This window comes from Diospyros lotus, chromosome 13, assembly GCF_014633365.1.
Source record: "Diospyros lotus cultivar Yz01 chromosome 13, ASM1463336v1, whole genome shotgun sequence".
Taxonomy (NCBI): Eukaryota; Viridiplantae; Streptophyta; class Magnoliopsida; order Ericales; family Ebenaceae; genus Diospyros; species Diospyros lotus.
In genome coordinates, this window is record NC_068350.1 from 11,487,551 (window position 1) to 11,512,981 (window position 25,431).

A 25,431-nucleotide genomic window follows, 5' to 3' on the forward strand; every position below is an offset into this window, starting at 1 on the left:
GAATGATTTCTCATTTAAGATAGCGTTTGTTAACTAAGATATAGATTAGAAAATGTGGGATATGAAAAGCATTTCCGACAAAAGTAATTTTTATTGTATTTGTTAAATTTTCTGGAAAGAAGTTACGTGACTTTTTATCTTGAATTTTCAAGATAAATCTATCCCTTCCCCTTATTCAGATAACTTATTTTGAACTTTATAAATAAATTATTTTGATAAAGACTTATTTTACTCATTTTAACAAACACTACTAAAAAAATTAAAGTATAAGCGAAGATAAAAAACAAGCGAAAAGAAAAGCTTACCATCAAAGTGAAGAAGTAAAAGTTGGGAAGGTAGAAAAAGCTAGCAAAATTGAAAGAGAAGAGAAGCTACATCCTCTCCCTCCCTTAGCTCTTCAAAGATGCTTAGTTCTATAGTTCTATAGCTTTGAAACTAGGCAACGTTTGGCTCATTCAAACACCTCAACTCATCTAAAAAAGCAAATCTACAGCTTTTAAGCGTAGCCAAACACCCTCTCAATAAAAGATTTAACGTTTAACAACCTTAATTTAAAGAGAACATCTTAGTCTAATAAGTTATCTAAATCACATGATTCAGTGCTTAATTTCTAATGGATATGATCGTGTCGAAGAGAACATTTTAGTCTAAACAAATTATCCAAATCACATGATTTGGTGCTTAATTTGCAGTTCAGTTATGCCTGACAGAGTCTATTTGTAATATCCTAAGAGTTTAGAGAGATTAGTATATACCGAGAATAGTGTAAAAAAAGAAACAATACTAGCTATATACCTTTTGGACTGAATGTTGGCAAAGAACTCCCAAGTTAAGCGTGCTTGACCTGGGGTAATCCAGTGATGGATAACTCCCCTGAGAAGTTCGTATAGGCCTATCAGGATAAGTTGTTCCGGATCTTCCTATCGCTCGAACAGGATGTTACAGGTGGTATCAAAGCCGACCCGAGCCGTGTGTTGGGACCGTGTACTAGCCAAAGGCTAAAGGTACTGGACTGAGGATCGTGTACTAGCCCAAGGCTGGAGGTACTGGATCGGGGACACTGGACCAGAGAGAGCTGGGACCAATTGTAAGGTCGCATGACGAGGACGTCATGTGCTTAAGGGGGGAGAATGTAATATTCCGAGAGCCCAGAAAGATTAGTATATATCGAGGATAGTGTAAGAAAGAAAATAATACCAACTGGATATCTTTTGAGCTGAATGTTGGTAAAGAACTTCCAAGTTAAGCGTACTTAATCTGGGATAATCCAAGAATTGGTGACTCCTGAAAAAGTTTGTGTAGACCTATTAGAATAAGTTGTTCCGAATTTTTCTATCGTTCGAACGAGGTGTTACAGCGTCCGATGCACCATTAATTTGATTGATTAAAGTTAACCAATACGACAAAAGGACGAGTCGTTGGCATGTGCTTGCTTTGTTTAAAACATTTAGAATGTTTTGGCGCTATCCATCCTCCTTTACAGAGGATGATGGATGGGCAACTGTCAACTTCTAATCTTATTAAAGCCATTTGGCCTCAAAGTCAATTGGATTTTCCAAAATCTTGACGAAGTAATAATTATTACACGTTACACTTGGTCAAATCAAAGTTAATTTGAAGGCAACGTTTGGCTCTGGATTAATCTCACCAACCCAACTCTTTTTTCTTTTTTTTTTGGAGTCTTAATAAAATTTAGAGACTTGTAATAAAATTTATCCAAAAATGTATATGTAATCTTTAGTCTCAATAAATAATATTAGAATATTTTATCCCCAAATTGAGTTATTATAAGCTTTTTTATAATAATCAATAAAAAAATTATAATATTATTTTTTTAATATAATATAAAGAAGAATCATGTTAGATATACATCATTTTTGTATATCTTGAGTTATATAAAAGGGTATTATGACTAAAATACCCCTCGTTTCATATATTCCTCACGCGTCTCTATACGTCTCATGAGAAATTTTTTTTATCATTAATATAATTTTTTTGTAGTTTAAAGTGTACGAAAAAATATATTAATAGTATTTACCTATAAAGAAACCTAGCTACCAAACAGTAATGAGGACTACATGAAGGGACAAGAAGCCGGTTGTCACGTCGACATCCACGAAGGCAGGCACAAGAGTTTGTGGAGTGGGGAGATAGATGCCACATGCATGTCCTTATTATTATTATTATGGAACAGTGGTGGCAAAATTGACAATTCATGTCTCTGCACTGTCTGTCGCCTTGCAAGTTGCAATAATGTATGTTTGAAGCCATCTATCTTCCGTTGGAGATATCGTACCCCAACTGACTCCAACGATGGCCCTCCTATTTGAGTTTCTCAAAGGACTCTCTCGTAGTAATAAATAAGAAAAGAGCAATGATATTTGGTATTATGTGAATTCTAAGGCTCAAACAAACGGAGCCCCCGGGGCTCAATTTCACCTATTATTTTTTAGATTTATTTTTATATGATTAGTTTTTTATTTTAAAAAATAATATTAATTTTTTAGACTAATTATTACGTAATACATAATTTCTTATTATTAATTAACGACATATAATTTTGTTAATTTTTTTTTTAAAAAAAAACCTTATATCTATATATTCAATTATAAAAGATACAAAAAACTAAAAAAACAAATAAGAAATATTATGGAATGGCAAGCCCAAGTTTTGCAATGGATTTCTTTCTCCTCGTTGACCTCGACGATGAGAAATCCATCGTCAATCATCAATGATGGAAAAAAAAAATTTAATCCACTTTCAAATTAAATATTAGTGTTTAGAAAAATTAGGATAATAATATAAATAAAAAAATTGACATTTAAAGACTTTTTTTTATCTTAAAACACGAAATTGGGGTACCCTTCCTTCCATTAAAATTTTAAAATCCTTATTGATAAAATATAATATTTAATCCCCTTTTGTAATTTGAATTGAGACAAAATACTTAATATATTTTTATATTAAATACTTAAAATTAAACACCTTTTATGTTATACATTATCTTTTTTATTATATAATATATTTATATTATATAAAACACAGTACATATTATTATGTTATATAAATTACCGTTAAGTTGAATAAATAACGTAACGTTCCTCATTTCAATTTAGAATGTTTGAAGCTACCGATCTTTGGTTGGCACAATCTTTGAGGACTAGCGACAAACTTATTGAACCATGCTTGTTGTGATGATTTAAAATTATCTGCTTGAGATTTAGACAAGTGTTATGTATATTAATTTAAATATATTCACTCGTCTTTGCCTCTCTATATAAGCTTATTGAACTATGCCTGTGATGGTGTAAAATCATGTTCTTAATATTTGGATTATGTGCTCGAGTTTTAGACAAGTGTTATATATATTAACTTAAATATATTCACTCATCTTTGCCTCTCTATATAAGCTTATTGAACTACGCATGTGATGTCGTAAAATCATGTTCTTAATATTTGGACAAGTGTCATGCATGTCAACTTATTCATTCGTTTTTGTCTTTTAAATTTTATTGAACCATACTTGTCGTCATTATATAAAATTATGTCTTCGATATCTAAATTTATGATTTTTGGAGTTCGTGTCCATTATATTAAGTGAGGTAAACTATAAATTGAGCAGTGAGCTCTTAAGTAAGACAAAAATCAAACTCGTAATCTATTGGATTGATATCAACATATTGTTCATTCAATCGATCGAACCTTAATTTGGACTTTAAAATTGTTGAATTTGATTTAAAAATATTTTGATGATGAAATCTAACTAAAATTTTATTGAACTTTAATGATGAATTTTTAAATAATAAATATATATTTAAAATTAAAAAATATTGTTAATTAAATAAACTTATTCATTAATTGATTAACACGCTTTTTATTGAGTAAAGTTCATAATTAATCGAGCATTGCCGAATTTGCTTTGAGAGTGGCACTCTTATAACTTTGTTCATATACCAAATAATACCCCTAAAGCTAATATTGCATAGGGTAACATTTGCAAGCCAAAAAATAAAAGAGATTTGGGCATCAAACTTCTTATTCTTTGGAATAATTAGAGGTGTCAAACCCCTTTTTAGGATTATCGTATTTGTGCTGTCTCCTGTCGCTCGTGTTCTCGATTTCGACATAGGAGGTAAATCGCAAGCAGGCCTTTAACATTTACTTAGGCTGAGTATTAAACTCATGACTTAGTAATACTAATCCCAACATATAACCTATGTCTTGAAAATATGTCAAACCCCTCTTTGTTGGTGGAGTGAACCAAATTCATCTTTGTTCTACTCTAAACAACTTATGCCCGCCAACTGAACCATATTAGAAAGGGAGGCCTAGCTTACCCCTTAGACTCTTAATAAAAGGGTCAGGTCTTGTTAGGTTAGGCCAAGGGGCCAAATGGTCATGTCACTTGTCGAGTAGGACTTGATCCTAGCAGGTCAAATCATCTAAATATTGTTGAGCCAAGTTACTCCAATCAACCTATTGTGTATTTTGATGTTTAATAAAACATAATTTTAGTAAAACTATTTTTAGTATGTTTAAAACCCCTACTAGATTTTTGATATGCATTAAGTATTATAGTATTTTGTGTATCAAAATGAACCAAGAACTGTAAATATCTTGTAATGAATTTATGTTATGTATTGTATTATCAAAACAAATCTTATTTTTCTGAAATCTGGACTGAGAGTCGACTCCCGGTGAGGGACAGTCGACTGTAAGTCAAAATGGCAGTCGATTGTGGATGTGCATCATTCGACATAACCGAGCATTGTTTATGCAGAGTCGAGGTAGCCGAGAGTGGGTTTTGGTCAGTCGACTGCAGGCCAATGAGATTTGACTGTCTGTGAGAAAATCGACTATAGGTTGAGCGAGAATCGACTGTCGGCAGCACGAGTCGACTGTGGGTGTCGCGGAGTCGACTGTCAGTTAGAGCAGTCGATTGCCAAACTCCAACGATCGGATTTTTGGAGCCGTTGCAAGTCGTTTTGGGAGCCCCAATATAAATATCAAGAGAAAAAATTTGAAGAAGGCTAATGCTCTACCATTTCCTATCTTCCTAAAGCACACCCAAGCTCTCAAGCACTCAATCAAAGCAATCCAAGGCCCAAGGAGCTTCAAAGATTTATCCATTGGAGCCTCAAAGCAAAGAAGAAGTTTTCTTTTTATTGGTAACTTGTATCATTTCATTTTACCTTGTATATTGTTCTTGTATTGATATCCATTGTAATTCAAGTGTGTTGGACATATGATTGATTTATTTGTATTAGATTGTGGATTGTGAGTGGCATCCTAGAGCCCAAGTAATCTAGGTGTATTATTGTGTTGTAATAGTTTTCGGGGTGAGTAAATCTCGAGGTGTACAAGTTTGCTAGGTGTTCTTGTGTGGAAACCTAGTGGTGGTTTTAGTGAAACCTCAAGTGTTGGTTTGACCTTGAGAGAGTGGAGTAGGTGTTGGATACACCGAACCACTATATATCTTGTGTTTATATTGTGGTTGTTTATGTATTTATATTGCTATTATTTCCAAACAACATATATATTTATAACAAATGTATTTTGTGTATAAGAAAATCTCAAGAGTTTTAAAAAGGAAAGAATCAATTCAATAAATTTTTAATCACTCAATTCACCCACTCTTGAGTGGCCATTGTGTGTCAAGGGACCAACAAATATTGTAATCAATATTTAGAGTTCCATGCAAGATAGTGTGTTTTTAAGTTCTTAAATTACACTCAAAATTTTAGAAGTATAATTTAAATTTATTGTAATCAATTATAATATTACTAATGAGAGTAATGTCTAATGCTTTAATGAGTAATAATCAAATAAATAAATATCAAATATAATATTAACTTTAAAACTTAAATTATTATAAAAAATACTTGATTTATTATTTTTTAAATTTTTATACATTTTTAAATTTTTTCCTTTAAATAACTAAATAGATTGTGTAGGAGCGTTGTAGAAGAAAAGGGTCGAGTCCTCCCAAGTTCGTGAGTCATATTATGTCAAGTTGTGGGTCGCATACCTCTAGTCTAGTATGCTCTTATATTTTTTGATTGAACCAACACATCTCACTTGCTTTAGTAATGGGTTGTGCTAAGCTAGGTTACTAGAAAGGCAAACTAATCGAGCTCAAGCTCTTTCACACTTCTAAAATTAATCCATTTATTGTCTAGCTTATGTGGAGGATTATCATAACAATGATAACTCAATTGGTAGTCTCACTTTATATATTAGTAATGTATAATAAATTATAAAATAAATGTATTGATTTAGTTAGTATGATCAAAATTAGAGTTGATACATATGACAACCTCTCAATAATTAAAAAATATAATATTTGGTCAAAATGTTAATATTTGTTATTTTAACTGTTAAAAATTATTATTTTAAGTTTTTACTGTAATTGAGAATAAATGGAGTTGTTATTTAAATTATGTAGGATGCTACGTCATATAAAAAAAAATCACATTATTGAGATATATCAGATTAGATTTAATACATAAATATGATATTTGATTCATTAACAATTACAAATTTTGGCATTTGGTCATTGATATGAAAAAAAGGATTGAGTTTGATAAAAAAAAAAAACCTAAAATTTATAGAAAGAACTAAAAATTTCATTAATAGAAATCTAAAAATATTAAAAAAAAGACCTGAATTTCATAAAAGAAAACCTAAAAATATTCAAAAAAGACCTAAATTTCATAAAAAATATCTAAAAATAAAATATATAAAATGAAATTTAGGTCTTTTTTTTTATTATTTTAAGGTCATTTCAATGAAAATTTTAGGTCTTTTTATGAAATTAAGTCTTTTTAAAAAATATTTTTAGGTATTTTTATGAAAATTTTGGATCTTTTTTTGAAATTTAGGCTTTTTTAAAATATTTTTTAGGAATGAAATTTAGGTCCTTTTTTGATTATTTTAAGGTATTTTTAATGAACATTTTAGGTCTTTTTTTATGAAATTAAGTATTTTTTTGAATATGTTTAGGTCTTTCTTTATGAAATTTTTGGATCTTTTTATGAAATTTAGGTATTTTTGAATATTTTTACATTTTTTAAATGAAGTTTTAGGTATTCTTTATGAAATTTAGGTATTTTTAATGAAAATTTGGGTATTTTATGCAATTTAGGTCATTTTTATTATTTTCAAGTCTTTTTTTATGAAAATTTTAGGTTTTTTTTATGAATTAGGTCTTTTTTAATAATTTTAATTATTTTTAATGAAATTTAGGTATTTTTTGAATTATTTTTAGATTTTTTATAAAATTTTTAGATCTTTTTATGAAATTTAAGTCTTTTTTTTTATAAATATATTTAAGTATTTCTTATGAAAAATTTAGGTTCTTTTTTTATGAAATGTAGATATTTTTTAATCAAATTTGTTTTTTTTTAAATATTAGAGATCAAATATCAAAATTTTTAATTATTAAAGAATTAAATGACATATTTATATATTAAGTTTAATATAATATATCTTGCTAGTGTAACTTTTATTTTTACGTGACATAATATTTTAAGTGATATAAATAATGGTTTTATTTATTCTCAATCACTATAAAAATTTAAAATGATAATTTTAAAAATTGAGATATCAAATTTTAATATTTTATATTAAATATTATATTTTTTAATTATTAAAAAAATACCGTACGTATTACACCTAAAAATTATGAAGGTGGGTGAATGATGTCAGTATTTAATAAATTTTTTAATAAAAACTAACGTCAAGTTAAAATACAAGTAAAAAAAAATTGAATAATTAAAAATTCTGGAAAGGCGTTTCTTGACATAAAAAAGTATAAAAAAAAATTAAGAGCAAAAATTATGGGGCAGCGGACAGGGCAGGGCAGGGCAGGCTGAGGCCGGAGGGGACGTAACAATTTAGAGCCTCATAATTTGAAGAGTTAATGCTATTTATTTTGGCCACCCTCATTATGAATGTGATTTGATGATAATGGCGCCCTCAAATTTTGAAAATAATAATAAAAAATTAAATGCCGAAGAGAAAGGAAAAATGATCAATAATCATATATATATATATATATATCGATCGGATTAATAATTCCCTTATTTTGTTGTTTTCCAAAGAAATCTACCAAATTTGTTGCATATATATATAACACAGCATTTATAATAATAATAATAATAATAATAATCCTTTTCAAATGCAAGTCACCTTTCCTTTTCTTTTTTCTTCTGTTTCTCGGTCCCTTTTGTCTTTCTCTGGTTGGTTTCTCGTTCTTATAAAAGGCCCTTCCGTTTGCCTTTGCGTTCTCTCTCTCTCTCTCTCTCTCTCTCTCTCAACTGTATTTCTGAGGTTCGGCAGACCTACGAGCCAACTCAGCGATAGGAAGAGAGAATAAAGTGAGGGAAAATCAGAGTGCTAGCTCGAGAAAGTTTGGAAGATTTGGTGAGAGAAAGCGGGAGGACTGTAGATTCGTTGCGCCGAATCTTCCTTCAGTAGTCATTGCCTGGCGATTTGGAGGTCGGCAATCGCAGATTCTTCGTTGCCTTGGCGAATCTCCCGGCATTGGTGGTTGAGATCTTCGGTTGAGTGAAATTTGGTGGGCTGTGGAGGGATCTGATTTGGTTGATAAGACTTGATCCTGTTGAAGTTGAAATTAATGCGCGAAATTTGAGGAGAGCTCCGGTGTTCGTGAGATTTGTGATGAATGATGTTGACCTTAACTGGTGGTTTGTGATGTAATATGGCACTGGTTGTCCCACTCGAAGAAGATGTCGCTTTATATTGGTCGCGAGGCTTCAAAGGTTTGTTTTTCCCTTTTGTTTTGCTGTTGATTCGCGCGCAAAGCAAGTTCTTTCTTCGCTTTGCTGTTCTGTGGCTGGCGATTGATTTCGTTTGTTTTCTGGTGAGAAGCTATGGAAGAGAATTTGTGCAGAAATAATTACAGAAATCAACCTTCTTGTCGAAAACTGGAAGTATCTTCTCGCGGGGCTAATCTTTCAGGTTTTATAATTGTTTTTCCTTTTATACCATTTTCTAACATAATAGCTCTTTTGTTTTTCAAGCGTCTGATTCTTTTTTCTCTACTTGACTGTTTCTTTTGAAAGCTGCGGCGCTCTTTTCTTTTTTTTTTTTATGGTTTTGCTAGATGCGGTGTTCTTGTTTTGGTTTCTTCTTCTTCGAATTCAAATCTTATAGGGCTAAGTTATGGGATTGCCTTGTGTTTTCCTTTTTATTGGTTTCTCTTGGATTATTTGATCAATTCAGTAGCTGATAATCTGTTCAAACTTTTTGTGTTCGATTTAAATCTCGACTCCACGTTTTTTTTCTTTTTATTTTAAATAAATTTAGTATCCTGGGCAATGATGCAATATGACCTTTGGTTTAGTTCAAAATCCGCGACTCTTTTGGCCATTGTATTTTTCCTTTTACTATTCCCCAGCATTCGAACAGGGAAGCTTGATTTATTTTTTCTTTTTTCTGCTGAAATTTAAAAGTGCTACTCAACTTGTTTTCATAGACATAATTAATATTTCTATTTATGTTTCTGTTTTCTTTGTTTTCCCTGGTATATGTTGTTTGAGATGCCTAAGATGTGAAATAAACTTATCTTATTTCTTCAGTACTTCCATGGTTTGGCTGCTCGAGGAGTCCATTATCTGCATCGGCCTGGACCAACTCTTCAGGATGTTGGCTTCTTTCTCCTTCCTGTATGTATCTTTTCTATAGTTTCTTTTTCTTTTGGGCTTTCTTTATATAATGCGCACTTCTTATATTTTGGACTTCTGTGAATAAAGGAACTTGGGCAAGACAATGCTTACATCAGTGAGACTGTGTTCACCTTCATCTTTCTATCTTTTGTCTTGGTAAGTTCCAAATCCTTTCTCTCCCACAATTTACCGTCGATGGAAAAAATATTCCCATCACTTTCTAGCTGGGGAGCAATTCATGTAGACTATGTTCTGTTAAAACAGAATTTTGGTTCTGGAACTGACAAAACACTAAATGCAAACAATGGCTAAATTTTTATGTGTACATGATAAGTATTTCTCTTTTTCTCTGCATTGAAATAGTTCTACAGTCATTTGTTTGCCTCATATCTGTTATGTTCTGTTGCAGTGGACTTTCCATCCTTTCATTTTCAAGAGCAAAAGGATCTACACGGTTCTATTGTGGTGCAGGGTTCTGACATTTCTAGTTGTAAGTGCTTGTTTTTGTGTGTTTGTATCATTGTTTTTCATTCAGGGAAATTTTTTCTGGCTTGTGATGGTTAGGAATTGGACTTACACGAGTTGCATGAGGATAAGTTAGTAGGATATGAAGTTATAAACCTGCCAATAACAAAAAATGTTCTGAAATTCCTGAGGAATTATTGTTAACTTTTGATTATTTTTAACATTGTGTTTATAAACCATTTTGTTCTGTTCAATAGCATGGTTGTTTGTCATGTGGATAAATTTTGAGTCTATTACATTTTCTTTTAGCAGATGGAGAATGGGAATTTCTAATGTTCAAGCACGTGCTTATTCATTTATTAATGTTGTATATGAATTTTTCTTTCAAATTGTCTGTCAAGTCCTAGGCTTATCATAGAACCTTCAGTTCTGATGTTGCAATTCATGATTGAATAAACTATTCAAGTAGACTTTTGACGTCCTATGAGAAGATTGACTTTACCCACATTTCATTGGCACATTGTTGGCAACTTTGACTCAACTAATATGTTAACTTGGAGTCAAATTGTTGGTAAAAAAATTGAAGAGGCTACCATTTAATTGTTAAAAAACCTTCGTCCACAAACTGTAAATAGAATGGATTCCTTCCTACATGGCTTAAATACTAATGTGAAGATCATCCAAAAGCTTTTGTATGCGTTAAAGACCTAATGTTTTTAAGTTTTTCTTCTGTGAGATGCCAAAGTAGTCCTTACTGTTGGTTGTGTAGATACTGAAAAGGTTATCCTTTTTAAAAGCAGAAGGTTCTTAATTTTATGAGCATGCAACCTTGTCAAAAGACTGATTTAAACTGAAGTGCATATTGTAGCCCATTTTTGTGAAGAAGCAATCCTGACATTAATCTCCTTCAATCAATATTTCTACATGTAATATGAGATTTTGAGTAATTCATCTTAATGGCAAATCAACATTGTAATGTGGAATACAAGTTATAAGTCCTAACCGAAAATCTATACGTCCACATTTTGTATTATATCTTTTCATGATTGTATTCATTTTCTTTTTGATAAGTAACAACCTGAATATGTTTTCAACGGTACTAAGGTGGTGCCACCTATATATCTTGCAAATGTTCTTTCTCTGGTACATCTTTTAACCATTTATGCTTTTTCAATCAGCCAACAATAACGATTAAGAGTCATTATACATGGCAAGCTAATGGGGATGAAATTTTTTATAATTGAAATTAGACTTCTGCATTATAGTGTATTGCTGGAGGGTGGGTTTTATTGACTGCCTATCTACTCTGATTGAAACATATTCGCCTTTTGTGAAATGAAGGTAACGAGTAACGTGTAAACATCCATATGACACTTTTTGTTTCTTAATTTTTTTTCCCTTTCAGGTGTGTCAAATTCTTCGGATTATAACATTTTATTCTACTCAGCTTCCTGGCCCGAATTACCATTGCCGTGAGGTAAAATCAATAAGTTCCATACCATTTTGTTTTTTGAGGTATATTGAAGTGTAGAGAACCTTTGTCTTATTACATATACGCTTGCACTATAAACTGGTACTTGTACTGCAGGGCTCAAAACTTGCCAGGCTACCTCCTCCACAGAGTGTATTTGAAGTACTACTAATTAATTGTGAGTTACTGTTACTGTGTCCTTGCCTTTTTTGCCCTTTGATTGACTTCTCATTAATATTTTAGCATGCTTGTTTGATATGCAGTTCCTCGGGGTGTATTATATGGTTGTGGGGACTTGATATTTTCATCTCACATGATCTTCTCTCTTGTATTTGTGCGTACATATCAGAAATATGGCATGCAGAGGTGAGAGTTAACCGAAAATAAATTTAAACTTTCTAGCCCTGTCTGCTATGGTAAATAGGGGACTATTCATGATTGTTTCTCAAATAATATTGCTGTAGTTTGATAGAATATATTTACATTGTGATTATGATTGGAGAAAAATAAACTATTTTATTAGAGTTCTTATTCTTGACATAAAATTGTACCAGAAATAGCTTATATTCAAAGAGTAATGCTATATTCCCCCTTTGGGCTACCTTATGGGCTACCCATGTAATTTTTTAATATTTCCCCCCTCCCCCACTCACTCTCTCTCAGACTTTCTCTCCCTCTCAGCCCCCCCCCCCCCCCCCCCCCCCCCCCTCGTGACTCTCTCTTCCTTAGTCAATTTTTCCCCTCCTTCACTTGCTCTAACCAACACCCCCTCCCCCATATATCTCATTAATTAAACACATCTAATTAACTCTCCTCTTTTTTTCTCATTAATTAAATCTATCAAATTAATTAAATATTTAAATTATAAAATTAAATAATAATATATTTATAATACATATTCTTTGTTAGTGATATTAAATTTTTATAACTTAATAAATTAAATTATTTGATTAATCTTCATTTGATCCTATGTTTTACTTTATTATTTTAGAACAAACAAATTACATCTTGATATGATTATTTTATACAAAAAGTTGTTTCGGATAAAAGAAAAATAAAATTAATATTTATTTTAAAAAAATGTAATTATATTATAAATTTAATAATTATAATAAATTAGTTTAATTATTGATTTTTTTCTCTTTTATTGGCTGTAGTGTTGAGAATTACAACACTTTGAGTTTATAATTCAACTAGTAGTGAAGTGAAGAAAATGTTAATAAAAACTTAAATTTTATTTTTTTTAAAGATGTAATTTGTCTGTTATAAAATAATAAAGTAAAACATAAGATCAAATAAAGATTGATCACTAATTTAATTTATTAAGTTACAAAAATTTAATATTACTCACAGAAAATATATATTATAAATATATTATTATTTAATTTTATAATTTAAATATTTAATTAATTTGATATGTTTAATTAATGAGATAAAAAGAGAAAATTTAAGATAGATAAGGGGAAGTGAGGGAGAGGGAAAAATTGGCTAAGGAAGAGAGAGTCATTGGGGGGGGGGGGTCGTGAGAGGGAGAGAAAGTCTGTTGAGAGAGAGTGAGTGGGGGAGGGGGGAAATATTAAAATATTATATGGGTAGCCTAGAAGGTAGCTTAAAGGGGGAATGTAGCATTACTCATATTCAAATAGCAATCTACAGTTGGCTGCCCAGCCATGCCCTGATTTTCAAGTAGCAGATCTAGTTATTTCTTGTTCTTGTTTTATGTGTTAGAATGATTTGTATTCCAACTAGCATCACATGATATGTATCAAATTGAAAGATTCATCTAATTCTCTTGTTCATGTACATCTCAACATTGCTAAAGTTCAAATGTTTAAAATTCGGTCCATTCTCTTTGGTAAATTCGCTATTGCCAACTAATTCAGAGTTTTTCAACATAGATTAGGAGTCGTATGCATAATAAAATATCTCATCATACAGGTCTACCCAGATTTACTAGGATCATGTTCAGGTTGCAATTTCAACACATTCTTTCAAAATTTGAAAGAACATTGTTTAGTTGACTTCATATACTGTGAACTGTTCCTTGAACACGTAGATCTTGCTATGTTGGTTGTGTTGTACATGGTTTTCAACTAAAGGCTAACAATTTGGATTGAAGGCCTTACTCTAGATTTTGTTTTCCATGCTCTTGCTCCTTTTCCTAAATCAAGTTTTCCTGGAAAACTTCTTTTTTCAATATTAATTATCACACATAGCAATGACAGGATTTGAATTTTGGCAACTGTAATTAGGTTTGTTCTTCCAAAATTCCTTCATGTGTGCATGCATATGTATTGTGGTTGATAGATTCTTGCCTAACTTGCACGGTTTAAACATTTAATCATAGCTTAACTTGGATGTGCACACTGCACAGTGAACAAGAATGAGATAGAATTTGTGAAGTACCATTTGCGTAGGTGAACTTTTTGGTTACTGTTTTTTGTGGCAATTGAAAGAGCATCTTTAAAAAAAAATAAAATTTGATGACTAGTTATTTGTTTGGAAACTTGTTGAAATGATGAAACACAAATATTAATCAAAAGAAAATGAAAACACAAGCATGAAGGAGTTTAGCTTTCTATGGCTGAATATTTTGGTGACAAACATGAATCAAACTTTGCTAGTCAATTCTCCAGAAATGTTGTGGAAAAAAATATTTACTTGTCCTTGAGCTTCAGAGCAGTTTTCTTTCTTCTATGATGCATAGTTTTTTCTTGTCCTCTGATGTCATAAATTTTGGAATGCAGGTCCATTAAGCTGTGTGCTTGGTTAATTGTTGTGATCCAGAGCTTATTGATTGTAGCATCACGCAAGCATTACACTGTTGATGTTATTGTAGCATGGTAGAGCAATATGATTTCAAGTTCCTTTTACATTAATGAAGAACCCACGTGTATCTGATATTTCTCTGACAAAGTTCCATGTAATTTGCTTGTAGGTATACTGTGAATTTGGCGGTGTTCTTTGTTGACAATAAGTTGCCAGGTTAACATTTACAACTCCTTTCTACATTTCAATCATTAACTTTGGCTGCATACTTTCAACGGGACTGACCTGGAGTGTTTACGTGCAGAACTGCCTGACCGCACTAATGCTGCATTGTTGCTACCACTGAGCAAGGATGGACGGACTAAAGAAGAGAATCACAAACTCTTAAATGGGAATTCTGGAGATCCTCTAGATCGGGTATAACGATTTAATAATTTTTTATACCTCCTTGTTTGGTTGATCTTTTTTGTCTGCTATTACGGTACCAATATTGTTTACTGTCGTTTTCATCCAGAGGTTCAGAACTCCAGTCAATGGTAAGATACTGGAAGACGGCAAAACAGTCCATGTTGAATTGGCAATGAATGGGGCGTAGAGACACAAGCTGCTTGTTCTGGGATACCAGCACTTCAGGCTTATAGAAGTCCCCAGCTCCCTTTCGGCTAAACCTGGTTTGTGTATTCTGGTGGGTATCAAAATTGGGCCGCCCCTGCTTGTTTGGTTGATTGCTGTTCATGGCTGACGGAGTCGGTCATTGCACTGCTTCTATTGCTTTAAATCAAATACCCACCTTGTAGTGCAGTTTGTAATTGTTGTTTTTGAGGAGTTTCTACTTCCTGTTAATTTCATAAAAAAAAAAAATGTGGACAATTAGGGACACCAAGATGAGGTCCAACTGGATATTTCTACTCGAAGCAATTATGGCTGCTTCCTGCTCGTCTGTAACCTGCCACCCACCAGAGTTGTAAATTGCATCTTTTAGAGAAGCTTCCTTTTAAAATAGAAACAACCCCTTAGCTAGCTCACATGGGAATACGGGGAATGCACAATACTTCAAATGGCTTCTCTTTCACGGACATAGATCATGCCAACTTCTGTGCCATGTGAAGCTCGCAAGTTTGTAGCTGATATCTAGGGATATCTTCCTCATTATGCCGGGCAGATTTCGGTTTTAAGCTGGACAAACCAATTGGCTCCACATGCTTCTTTTTAACTGGAAAATTCCACCGTAACTTATGGAATTGGACAAGTTTGAAGAGAGATGAATTCCATTCACGAATAACATTTCAAATCAGCCCATGTGCCCTGACATTGGAGTTAAAACTGTAAAAAGGACTTGAGGCCAGGTCCATTGTGTTGGAAAATGTCCTAATGCTGAATGTTTTGTGGATTGATTACTTTATCTTAGTGTTTTGTTTGTCGGGGTCCTCTGGTGCAGTATTGGTTTAAGATTTTTCTTGTTAAGATGCCTAGTGTGAACACTGGTTTGACACTTTCACATGGTTAGGTGTCGGCCAACTGATTATGAATCCTGTGAAGCACAAGGCAAGCATAGTGGCAAAAAGTATGTGACTATTTAATAAATAAATTAAAATAGTGGAGGATAATGGAAGTAGACCTGGAAAAAGCACTGGTTTTTACAAAACATTTGTAAAATACGAACGCTGATGAATACAATAATATTACGGTAAATGTGAAGTCTTTCAAATTATTAATAATAATAAGGTCGAAATAAAGTAGAATTGACTCCGATTTGTGCGAGAATATTGAGATACCCGCTTTGAGAAAAATTAAAAAAAGCCCATGTTAAACTGCTACTCATATTGATTGAGAATTTGAAACCAAAGATGTGTCAGTTACTCATCAAATCGCTGGAATTTGACTAACTGCCGAGGCTGCAACCTCAGCTTAATCTCATCCAACTGGGTTTGCAGAGCCAGGTACTCAAAATAATATTTTTCCATAAGATTGCTGATCGAATCTGTGGACAGACTCATCTTCTAGTGGGAATGATTCTGAGTTGGTGTGAAACCAAGTAAGCTGACATTAATCCGACCTGGTTTCAGTTCGCAAACCCATCATGTTAGAGGCGAGAAACTGCCCGCCAACTGTTTGGATAAAGACCCACCTCACAAATTCTAATGAGTTGCACATAATGCGCGAAGAATTTGAGCTTTGAATATCATTTGAAGGACAAAGGGGGAGGATCCAGTCCAGATAATGTTCGCAAGCTGACTGGGCCGAGGCCTCATCAGGAACTGGAGATGGTGACATCACAAACAGGTAAAAAGAATGGATGAACAGTGGAATATGTCTGCATGATTTGCTCTTTTGTTCTCTTGATTATAATTGTTCATATGGGGTTGGTGTACAGCTAGTTTTGCTTACCCATGTGACCATTCCTTTAGTGTGCTTCTGTTGATGCTCAATACCCTCGACAGCCAATTTGCCTCCTTCCCCTTCCTTTCCATCCTAGTATAATAAGTGCGTGTGCCCCACCTGTTTGACAAAAGTCCCCATTGCTGCTGCTGGCACCATTTCAGCATATATCTCTATACATACACACACACACACACACACACACACACACACACATATATATATATATATAGAGAGAGAGAGAGAGAGAGAGAGAGAGAGAGAGAGAGAGGGCATGTCCATGTCTGAGAAAGGAGGGGGGGAATGGAATTCATTAGCATGATGAGGGTATGTCTGCACAAGAAGCACCTTTCCCTTTGGGATGCCCACTTTTTTTGCTGTATTAAGGAGGGGTCAAATTGAGCCCTGTATGGGTGGTAGCAATAATTACACCTCTCTCTTTGTCACATAAAGGAAGAATAGCCCTGCTGCTTGGTTTTAATGATCATCTGGGCATGCTTGTGTTCCGGCATGGTGTCCCAAATCTTTGTGTACATATGCTATTAGACGGAGGGCCCATTTGGATCAATTCATTCTTTTGTTCAAAGACCATCATTCATTCTTTCTCCCCACTTTGCCTTTTCTTTCGGCGTCCCATGTTAGCTTATTACAACACTATAGAATTTAACGACTACCTAACAAACGATTAGTGAAAGACTCTTTTCAGAATAATACAAGTCCAAAGGGCCTTATGGGGAATTCAATCATAATTTGAAATAATTGATATGTATAGTCAATCTTTTGTATATATAATAATAAAATAAAAGTTTAATATGTTATTTGTCCCATATTAGCTTACATATTTTGATAGATAATTAAATCAAATCACTGCCCAAAAATGCTCAAAACCCACTAATAAATCAGCCACGGAGTTCAATTTGTTTGACCTTGACCCAGTCCAAATCCGTTGTTCGTTTTTGTTTAATATTTTAGGGGAGTTGTTATTTTCCCACCTTGTCTTGCCTTTATCCATTCCCTCGTGCAATAGTTTATTTTTTTTTTGTTGACCGAATTGACCCTCGCAGCTGATTCCGGCGGAATTTTCTTCCCACCAATCCCCTATTTTAAGGACGAGGATGGAAAAGTAATTTTACACTACGAAGTACAAGCTAAATAACTTCAGTTTAACATTTTTAGCAATTATTTTTTAGAAAAATAGAATTGTAAAATCTTGGGGTTACAAAAATATTTATGGGTTCAAAATGTAATTACAAAAAAAAAAAAATATGGTAAGTCATATCATCATTTTGTACGGTATATATATATATATATAATATAGAGACCACGATGAATGCATGAGGTGGGGCGAGACCCTTTATTTGACATTGCTGATTGCTGATGAATGAGTATCCATACAGTCGCCTTTTGTGTGCTAGTACTAGCTAAGGTCGAACTGTTTTTTCATTTTTTGTGTACTCTGCTCCGTACTCACCACGGCCTCGCTTCCATTTGAATTTCTGAAATGAATAATCGTGTTAGTCTGTGTTGTACGAAAATATTTTATAGAAATTATTTTTTTGTTTTCGAAACGTTTCTTATTTCTGTTTTGAAATCTTATTTATGCTTATTTTTTTAAAAAAATGTCCATTTTCACGTTTTCGTTTCTTATCAAAAATATTTTTCATTTCTATTTCTGTGCAACATAAGTGTTAGTTTGAACTCGCAACTTTGTTACTTGCTTTTGGCATATATCACCAAATTTCACGCGTTGAAACGAGAGAGAGAGAGAGAAAGAAGGGGGGTCCTTTACAACCCATTTGTATACTAATACTATAATATATACTACTCATATAAATATGTATAATGAATGTAAGCTCCTAACAAATTACATTCACCCCCATCGCAACATCTTACATTGTTATAACATTTCAATTTAAGAACTATATGTTTTTATTTTTTTAAGAACTTTTGTGCATTTTTTTGGGGTTAAATTTGTTACTTCATTTATTTATTTGAAGGAGAGGTTAAACGTGCTTTTATAACTAATGTGAGAGGCCAAATAGTTAAAATGTTAAAACGTTTTTATGTAAGACTTTTATCACTTTGGTATTTTAGTTTGGTTTGAGAGAGCATCTTTACTATTTGTGGTCTCTTACGATGACTAGTTAAAATTTAAAAGATAAAAAGACTTAGTGGCATTATTATTATAATATTTGTTAACAAGTCCAATCAATCTCTTAAGCGCAATCAAAATATAAAAATTAATTTTTAAATATTATGTTAAAATTAACTTAAATTATTATTATTATATGGAGGCCACCTTTCCCTTAAATATTGTATGCAAAAATGGTACAAAGGCATTTGAATACATAAGAATTAAAAAAAAAATAAAAAATAAAAATCCCTTTGGATCTGCAAATCTTTTTCGCGCAAGGCTTCCACAGTGAAAGTTCTACTACAGTTTCTCTCTCTCTCTCTCTCTCTCTCTCTCTCAGACACTCCTCCACCAACCATCATTCCCCTTTTTCGCTCCTTTTTTTTATCATACTTGAACTCAAACATTGACGCTTCTCTCTCTGTCTCTCTCCATTGCTTCTTTTGACTGCTCACCGTTTCAGAGTTTGAGCTAAGGCAGAGAGGGCTCTTTTTTCTCCGTCTCAATGGGTGGCCGCTGCTCCAAGTTCTCTCTCTGCTGGTGGCATTCTCACCTTAAACCCTCTGTCCTTGAATCCTCCGACCTCGGCAAGTTCTCTCTCTCTATCTCTCTACCCTTCTAAACTAAAAAACACCGTCTTCCTTTCTAATTTAGATCATTTTTGCTATGATTTTCGCAGAAAATGGCGGCAAGAACGACCGAAACTCGTTCCCCAGCTTCACGGAGTTCAGCTTGGAGGAGCTCAAAGCCGCGACGAACGGCTTCTCTCCGGATAATATCGTGTCGGAGCACGGCGAGAAAGCTCCCAACGTCGTCTACAAAGGGCGCCTTGAGAGCGACAAGTGGGTCGCCGTTAAGCGGTTCCACAAGATGGCTTGGCCCGACTCTCGCCAATTCACTGTTCGTTGCTGCCCAATTCCGATTCTTCATTACAGTAGACTGTGGGTTTTTGAGTTGTTGGCTTTGTTTTTGAATCGGTTTGTGGTTCTAGGACGAAGCAAGATCTGTGGGGAATCTGAGGAGCGAACGCTTGGCCAATCTGATCGGGTGTTGCTGCGACGGGGACGAGAGGCTGCTTGTTGCTGAGTTTATGCCCAATGAAACACTTGCCAGGCATCTCTTCCACTGTGAGTTCCTTTGTGAATTGTGATTAATTATTGATTTTCTCTTTGTATATTACCGAAAATGTGCAGTGTATATGGCAGAGGCACAGCTAAAGTGAGCTGTATTAATTGGTTTGTTTCAATAATGGCATTTATCGTTTGGTCTAGATGTGATGGCTTTTGGCTGTGGACTCAGTTTTTCTGTTCAATAACATGTGGAATAAAGATCTGATTTAAGCTTGTGCAGAAGAACTTGATAAATTGCTACACTGTTTTAGTTTGTTCAACTTACTACCATGTATAGTGGTGTATTATCACCTGCCTCATGATTTTGAACCGAAGTGTTTTTCTAAGCTTCTGGTGATAATCTTTTGCTTTGTTCTGATCTGTTTTGAATTGTCATAGGGGAGAACCAGCCCATGAAATGGGCAATGAGGTTGAGGGTAGCTTTGTATTTGGCACAAGCTTTGGAATATTGCAGTAGTAAAGGGCGGGCTTTGTATCATGACCTCAATGCTTACAGAGTACTGTTTGATAAGGTGAAATGGTGTAGGTGCTTTTGCTTATTTTAATTTTTTTTCTATAATTCTTATCTTGACTTTGGCTGTCTACAGGAGGGAAATCCTAGGCTTTCTTGCTTTGGCCTCATGAAAAACAGCAGAGATGGAAAAAGTTATAGTACAAACTTGGCTTTCACCCCACCAGAGTACTTAAGAACCGGTCAGTGCTTAGTACCTAGTAATGGGTGTGTGTCTGTTTCCGTAAGAGCTAGATCATTTTTCTGTGAGCTGGTGATTTCATGGACTTGCTAGATTGCGTTCTCTCTCTTGACCATGTCCATGAGGTGTTAACTAATAACTCCGAGAATGTTTCTGTTTAGCCCCTTGCACTTATATATTATAATGAATCGGAATAAGTCTCATGAATATTCAAATGTGGTGCATTATTGTTGCCATCGTTGACTGGATACCGGTCTTGAATTTTTAAGGTAAAAAGTAACAGAAAGATATGTCTACTTTTGGCAGGTAGAGTGACACCAGAAAGCGTAGTTTACAGCTTTGGAACCTTGCTGCTGGATCTTCTGAGTGGCAAACATATTCCTCCAAGCCATGTAGGTTCCATTTCATTGTAGTGCTTTATATTTTATGTATATTTTTTCCTCGTATTCCCTGTTGATGTTAATGCTATGAGATCAGGCTAAATACATTAATGAATCACATGTAACCACAGTCACCCAGGAAAGACTTAGAAAAAAGAAAAAAAAGGCAGATCAACTTAATTGAGGTTTGCTACCATTGCCAATAGTTATTCCATAGGACCTCTGAAAGTCATGCCTAGACACCATCTAGGGACACGGTCAACATTATTACAGCTTGTTTTTCTTCAAATAGTACCACTTTTTTCCAAATTTTTGGGTGATATGGTTATTATTGTTTGGTGTTGTTTATGTTCTTGTTGTTGTAGCAGAGATTGTATGGTATATGTCCTAACTCCAAGTTGTCATGAAATTCACCTTACAAAATTTGTACTTTATGCTCTCTCTCTCTCTCTCACCCCTCCCCACCCCCGGGTCCCTGGGCTGGGGCTCGAGTTAATGGTTAAAATATGCATCATTGAAGGTTGTAACTACCTTGCTTGGAAAACTCTGTGGGTGGTTGTGCAGAGACCTAAGTTCTGATTCCTCTTCTACATGGTCTCAGTTTTCTTGGGGGAAGTTTGTAAATATGGGGATCCCCAACCGAAAATGATGCTTTTGTGTTTATGTATGGATGGTTTAGAAGATTGTAGTTCTTACTTGATTCCAATTAGATTGGCTAAAATACACACTGTTTCATCAACTAGCAGCAGTAACTCTATGCAATATCAGAGAGGCTACCTGTTTTTCATTGACTTGTTAGAGGGGCCTGTAGCTTTTATCCTTCTTGATAGGTCACAGGTGCTTGTATGCAACATGATATATGATGCTGTCTTCCTGCTAACCTCATATTCTAGTTGTCCTTGATTCTTTGAAATTTTCTTTACATACTATCTTCTCATTACTGGCTACTGAATACTAATGAAATATTAAGCTTTTACTTGAACTAATTGAGCACCAAAGTTTGAGATGGCAATTTCTTTATGCCTTGTTTTGCAGGCACTCGATCTGATTCGTGGCAAGAATTTCCTGATGCTGATGGATTCGTGTTTAGAGGGTCATTTCACTAATGATGATGGAACCGAGTTGGTGCGGTTAGCTTCACGCTGTTTGCAGTATGAAGCTCGTGAGAGGCCAAATGCCAAGTCTCTTGTAACTGCTCTTATGTCTCTTCAGAAAGAAGCAGAGGTATGCCCAGAATAGATGATTTCACTCCTCTTTTCTCTTGTGCTGCATATTTCAGCAGCATCTTCATAATTGACAATTTAATGCTTTCTACTCCATCCTTATCGTTTCTTCTTAGTATTCATTTTGTATGATAACATCGCGTCTTGAACTCAATCCAAGGGAATGTCATTATGGGAACTTTACCTCGTGTTACCTGTTTGAGTTCTTTAAGGAAAGAAAATTATTATTATTCATGCTAAGGGACGAGCTTTGATAGCAACAATAAGGTTGCTCTTCTAGTCATGGGTTTGAGTTGTGAAAACTGCCTCCTTGCTAAAAAGAAAAAAGAAAAAGAAAAGAGGGAAATTGTTGCCTACAAATGCAATCCTCCCCCTACCCTCACAAAGCAGGGAGTTTCATGCACCATGGACACCCTTTTTATCCATGATTAAAATGATTTTCTATGTTAGTGCCCTAGAGGGCAAAGGTTGCTATAGTCACTTTCAGGCAGGCTTGCCAGCATCAGTCATCCCCCTCTTATCCTTCACTTATTGGAAAATAATAATAGTAATTTCTTATGTTTAACAATCTGCTTGTCCTTGTTTCTGTGAAATAGTTTGTGAAGGGGGGAATTATTAGTGTTCATGCTTTTCTCATCTTTCATGATATTTAAAAAAAAAAGAACTTTCAAATGAAAGTATGGAGGATAAGATGGAAATATTTTGCTTTCTCAATTTTCTATATCCTTTTCCAAACTGGCAGTAAACGTGACTATCTTAAAGATGTGATGAGTTGCTTTCTCATATCAATGCATTCAATCAGGTTCCATCATATGTTTTGATGGGTATTCCGCATGGAACTGCATCCTCGAAACAGCCATTGCTATTGACACCTATGGGTGAAGCTTGCTTAAGAATGGATCTCACTGCAATACATGAAATATTGGAAAAGATTGGTTACAAGGATGATGAAGGGATTGCAAATGAGGTTTGTAACTGCTGGACCTACATTGGATGTTCTACTGTTTATTTATTTATTTTTATTTTTTATTTTTGGGGTAATCAGATGTTCTACTTCATGTCAGTATGAAACAAGTGTATCTCTATGTATGTTCTTTCAGTCCTAAATAACTTGCTATCTTGACACTCCCTTTTTCATCGGGACAACTTGGAAAATGATATTTTTGAACTTCCCGTGATTTATATCCTATTTCCTTTTCTCTATGTTCCCAATACTTGGGAAATCTTCCTGCTCTTTTGCTTCTCCTTGAAACAGGTGCTCTACATTTTTACGTAAGCTTTGCTGGCATTGAAGGATGTCAGTGGGACTGTGGGCTGGCTTTTGAACAAGTTTATCTTAACCCTACCTCCCTAATAGAAAAAAACTATTTCTATATTTGAAATGAGTTGAACTCTTCAATCTCAAAGTCTTTTCAGGTTGAATACCCCTCATCCAATATTCCCCACCCCTGTCTAAGTTAAGAGGGAATAGCTGATGAAGGGATTATTATTGATGAAACCTATTTGAAGGGTTAATTTGCGAGACCTCATGCATAATTGACTGAATCTTCATATGCCTTGAAAATGCCCTGAAAGCGGTCAATGACTACCATGTGATGTAGGACCGAAAAGTAGACTATAGGAATTATTATTATTTCTTTGTTCATTCCCTATGACTCTAGCCCTTATTAAATTTACTAAAGGCGAAAGTGATTTATTTGATCTTGTAGATGATTGTTTATGAAGGGGTTATTTCTCCATTTCTGAATGCTCTAGTTTTTGTTGCTTCATTTCTCAACCCACAGACAGTAATAACTTAACTGCTAATGTCATGGGAGTATTCTCTCTTTGCAGCTTTCGTTTCAAATGTGGACTAATCAAATGCAAGAGACCTTGAATTCCAAGAAGCATGGGGATTCTGCATTCCGAGCCAAGGACTTTGCGACGGCAATTGATTGCTATACACAAGTGAGTACTTCATTAATTTAAATATCTTTTAAACTTCAAAACCAAGCCCTCCAAGATCCAAAATATTAAGGTGGAAAGAGAAACAAAGAAGAAATAAGGGCGTGATTGTGGTTACCATACAGAAGCATGAGAATGAAGTTACCATATAGAGGGAGGAAAAAAGATAAAAGAAAAGAATGAACCACCCTCTCTTACACTAGATAGCAATGAAAAATATTTCATTTAAATGAATAAAAGTTCTCTAGTCTAGTTGTAAAAGTCATAATAGGGCAGCCTGAGCAACGAGGCTCCAGTTGGTGCGATGTCTGGGATCAGATGTACAAGATATACTTAACCAAAACAAAAAGAACCCCCGGATAGCGTGTCCCAAGTTGTAGTACCACCTGTTACTGCTTTATGCATCACTACCCGTTCGGGTTTCTGGACTGCACAGTTGTCTGATGATGAACTGCTGTGTGCTGTCTGAGGCCTTGAGATTGTCCAAAGTTTATCTTTAATTATTTGCAAACTTAAAGTTTACACATTTGTTTCCCATGAAAGTTGTAAACTAATGTCAAATGTGCCTTGCAGTTCATCGATGGTGGGACTATGGTGTCACCAACGGTGTATGCTAGGCGCTGCTTAACTTATTTGATGAGCGACATGCCGCAAGAAGCTCTCGGCGATGCTATGCAAGCCCAAGTGGTGTCTCCTGAGTGGCCAACTGCCTTCTATCTTCAGGCTGCCGCCCTCTTCGTTCTTGGTATGGATAATGATGCCCAAGAATCTCTGAAAGAGGGCACAAACTTAGAAGCCAAAAGGAACAAGAATTGAAACTGTATAGGTTTACCTTTCTTTTTTGTAATATTTGTTCTAGTTTCTTGTATCTATTTTAAGGTGTTCTCTTTTGCCATTTTGGTCTTTTTGGCTTACATCAAAAGATATTCCTTCTTTGGCCTTGATTTTTATTGTTTATGCTCTCTTCATCTGAGGGCCTCCTGATTTTATATATGCAATTCTGCAATTGCCATATCCATTCCCGTCCTTCCTAGGGGCTTCTGTCGTGTTACTTGCAACTGGGCATTTTCATTTGGCGAAAATTCTAGGGAATCAAATCTCACATGTTTCCTAGGTCGGTTACACACGAGCAGTCGTAATTTTTATTTTCTTGTC

The 25,431-nt window shown here is 34.3% G+C and overlaps 2 protein-coding genes across 2 annotated transcripts; both read left to right on the top strand.

The window, feature by feature from the left end:
• Positions 1–8,284: 8,284 nt before the first annotated feature.
• LOC127788411 (phosphatidylinositol:ceramide inositolphosphotransferase 1-like) lies at positions 8,285–15,831 on the top strand. The gene is made up of 12 exons (XM_052316634.1): positions 8,285–8,783; positions 8,893–8,982; positions 9,603–9,689; positions 9,777–9,845; positions 10,099–10,179; positions 11,560–11,631; positions 11,743–11,803; positions 11,889–11,991; positions 14,373–14,468; positions 14,564–14,610; positions 14,699–14,811; positions 14,909–15,831. The coding sequence occupies exons 1-12, from the start codon at positions 8,751–8,753 to the stop codon at positions 14,987–14,989; spliced, it is 933 nt and encodes a 310-aa protein (XP_052172594.1). The 5' UTR covers positions 8,285–8,750; the 3' UTR covers positions 14,990–15,831.
• Positions 15,832–16,155: 324 nt separating this feature from the next.
• On the top strand, positions 16,156–25,292 carry LOC127788410 (serine/threonine-protein kinase BSK5-like). Its single transcript, XM_052316633.1, has 12 exons — positions 16,156–16,334; positions 16,461–16,677; positions 19,371–19,494; positions 19,587–19,807; positions 19,899–20,034; positions 20,416–20,549; positions 20,625–20,730; positions 21,036–21,121; positions 22,145–22,333; positions 23,135–23,299; positions 24,166–24,279; positions 24,850–25,292. Exons 3-12 carry the CDS (start codon positions 19,413–19,415, stop codon positions 25,090–25,092), a joined length of 1,476 nt encoding a protein of 491 aa, XP_052172593.1. The 5' UTR covers positions 16,156–16,334; positions 16,461–16,677; positions 19,371–19,412; the 3' UTR covers positions 25,093–25,292.
• Positions 25,293–25,431: the final 139 nt, after the last annotated feature.